Here is a 3118-nt window from a genome sequence, read left to right on the forward strand (position 1 = left end):
AATATTATAAAATTTTAAATTTTAAATTCAATTAAAGTGCATAATTATATTTCCGAAAATAAAAATGACAAGTTATGTAAGACGGACAAAAATGAATATTTTGTTGGGCGACAGAGAATATATAAAAATTAATTGAATTTACACCAGCACTTGATTGATGATTAATTACACAAAACACAATACAACTAAGAACCATACAACAACCAAAAAAAAGAAAATAAAAATCAATACATTTTTTCTTTTCTTAATTTAAGCAAATTAAATTAAATAAAACCATGTCTAGCCCACAAATTTATTTATTTATTTGACTACAAATATCTATTGCAATATTAGCAGCATCTGATGATGTCCCAAGAAGCCCTCTTCTTGTAAACCCTACAGCATACAAACCATTCCCACCTTTCCACCCATTTGGAAATGGCTTTTTTGGCATTCCATCTTCTGTAAATAAATCATTTCCCTGAAATTAAAAAAAAAAAAAAAAATTAATTTTATTTAAATAATTATTTTAAAGAATTAAAGAAAGTTTGTATATATATATATATGTATGAGGTTGATGACAGGTCAAAACTGCAGTAAGTAAATATTACTACAGCTTTCTTTAATGGCTGCCTTCTGAGACTACAGCTACATATGCAGTTTTAATTAATTACCCATTTTAGAGGGACTAAAAGAAAAGCAGTTGGGGTTTTATTTCCAATGAACTTACCCAAATTAATTTTCATAATAATAACAAAGAAAATAATATAAATATTTTATTATATACACAGTGAACGATGCATCTGTAAGAGATGTAGTAAATGAGATATATAAATAAAAAATAAAAAAATAAATTTATGATGCCTGCCTGCCTGCTTGCTTGCATGCGTCTAGAAATTATCAGAAAATAACAATTCGTAAACAAGGGGCAGAATGCAAAACGCAGGCTATATATAATACCTAATAAAAAAACAAAAAATTTAATTTCATGAAAGTAACACATCATATATATATATGTATAATCCAAATAAAATATTTATTTATTTTTTTATTGATTTTAACACTTGGGGAGGAATGATCCAAACAAATGCCGTCAGATTTTCTCTTTTCTGTATCAGTATAAGAAAACGTTTTGTAGCCCACTGCATGTGTAAGATGAAAGCGATTTATGATTGCGAAAAATTATATTTCAATTAATATTTATTAATTCCACTTTTACTAAAATAAAATAACAATAAAAATAAAATTTTATGCAAATCAATTCTTGGCCAGTCCCAGGACCCCAGAACCCGATGTCCCCGGAAAGACGGCAAGGTTCTACCTGGACCTGAAGTCCCGGATCTCGCAAGAAAAATAATAAATTTGTTTTTTTAATTTAATTTAATTTTAGATTTTATATATAGAATATATATACCTTGAGCCAAGAAGGGACATTGCTCTTGTAACCAGTTGCAAGAATTATAGAATCGAATTCCTTTTCTTGTCCGTTGACGAATTTGGCCCCAGTTTTTGTAATTTCTTTCACTGCTTCCATCACCTGCAGCATCATTGTCCAATCATTTATCATCACTGTAATCAAACTGACACATTTTCATATATACATTTAAATTAATTTAATTTAATTGCCTTAATTTTTCCTGCTTTGATTTGAGCCAACGCGCCGATGTCAAGAACCGGGCTTTTTCCGGTGACATTCTTCAGCTCGATCGGACCGGTCTTCGGCCGCCGGAGACCCAACCGGCCGGTGTCGCCGATGGTCAAATTGGCCGCCATTAGCAAAAGCTTATCCACCAATCGCAACGGCAGCCATTTCAGCAGCGCCATCGCCAACGAGAATGTCGCAACCCCAAACATCTCCCGAGGAAGAACATGAACCTGAAAATTCATCGTTTTCTAAGGTCGCTGGAAAATTTAAAAATTAGGAATAAAATTAGGGTTCCGGCGACCGGAAAAACTTACGGAGTTCCTAACAACCATGTACGGAATCGCATTATGCCGGCAAAGATCCAGGCTAACTTCCATGCCGGAATTCCCACATCCGACGACCAAAACCCGCCGGTTCTTAAACTCCGAGCCCGATTTATACCCACTGGTGTGCAGAACCGGTCCCCGGAATCTCTCAATTCCGACGATCTCCTCCCCGCCGACCGGTTCAGCATTCTCGCCGGTGGCCACAATCAGCCACCTCGACAAGTAGACCGAATCCTGCGTCCGTACGGTCCACATTCCGGCGGCCGGGTTAAACTCGGCCCGGGAAACGGTCTGATTGAACTTGGGCCGGATCGAGAAGGCGGCGGCGTAGGACTCCATGTAGGAGACGAACTGGTTCCGGGTCGGGTATTTGGGGAAGTCTTTGGGGAATTTAAGGAAAGGTAATTCGCAGAACTGTTTGGGGAGGTGGAGGCGGAGGCGATCGTAGGTCCGCCGCTGCCACAGGGCGGCGATGCAGTCGGAGCGTTCGAGGATTAGCGAAACGACGCCGTTTTTGTTTTTCAGGCAGGCGGCGGCCGCCAGCCCCGACGGCCCTGCGCCTACGATGATAGGCCCATGAATTAACTGCCACTTCTCCCCGTAAGAAAAACCCATTTTGAAAATTGAGCCCTAAAAAGAAATTAAAAAAATAAAATAAAATCGTAGCGAGAAAAGAGAAATCTAGGAGAGAGAAAAAGAATGATGAGTGAGAAAAGGGGCAATCTTAAAATGGATCAATTCACCTGAAATTTAAAGGGCTTTGTTTGTTTGTTTTTTTAAAAATAAAAATAAAAATGGGGTCTTGAAATTTACAATTGAGGCGTGAGGATTAAGGGAAGGATTTTGTGGTAATAATTCTGGGAGTGTTTTATCTCTCTGGGCTTTCTTTATCGAGAACTACATGCATTTGTGTGTAAATAAATAGGGGTGGGTGACTCGGATTGGGATTTTAAGGCCCACGCGCGGCGAGTTGGAGTGTGGTGCACGCGCGTCACCTATTGGCTGGCTGCGGGGTTTGGGTAATTTAGTACTTGTCGAAGGCTGGAATAATAATAATTAATTGGAAATGTGATAAAGACTATAGGGCTAATTGTAGCATTGATTGCTGTCTGATGGAGCTTACGTATGCATTATTAAGTTTGACGCAATGGATAGGGAAAGGTAAGGT

At 38.1% G+C, this 3118-nt stretch overlaps 1 protein-coding gene across 1 annotated transcript; it reads right to left on the reverse strand.

The window, feature by feature from the left end:
- Positions 1 to 202: 202 nt before the first annotated feature.
- On the reverse strand, positions 203 to 2703 carry LOC127256013 (probable indole-3-pyruvate monooxygenase YUCCA4). Its single transcript, XM_051281843.1, has 4 exons — positions 1939 to 2703; positions 1606 to 1854; positions 1394 to 1516; positions 203 to 460 (listed from the first exon to the last, which is right to left on the reverse strand). The coding sequence occupies exons 1-4, from the start codon at positions 2563 to 2565 to the stop codon at positions 293 to 295; spliced, it is 1167 nt and encodes a 388-aa protein (XP_051137800.1). The 5' UTR covers positions 2566 to 2703; the 3' UTR covers positions 203 to 292.
- Between the last annotated feature and the right edge of the window lie 415 nt (positions 2704 to 3118).

The sequence above is a fragment of the Andrographis paniculata genome, unplaced genomic scaffold, assembly GCF_009805555.1.
Source record: "Andrographis paniculata isolate CXL003 unplaced genomic scaffold, ASM980555v1 Contig54END, whole genome shotgun sequence".
NCBI lineage: Eukaryota > Viridiplantae > Streptophyta > Magnoliopsida > Lamiales > Acanthaceae > Andrographis > Andrographis paniculata.

Excerpts from the sequence above, each read along its gene's own strand:
- LOC127256013 (XM_051281843.1), bottom strand. The coding sequence starts at position 2,565 with ATGGGTTTTTCTTACGGGGAGAAGTGGCAGTTAATTCATGGGCCTATC. Across the intron at positions 1,855-1,938 it reads ACATGGTTGTTAGGAACTCC|GTTCATGTTCTTCCTCGGGA; the intron begins GTAAGTTTTTCC and ends ATGAATTTTCAG. Across the intron at positions 1,517-1,605 it reads TCAAAGCAGGAAAAATTAAG|GTGATGGAAGCAGTGAAAGA; the intron begins GCAATTAAATTA and ends ATGATGCTGCAG.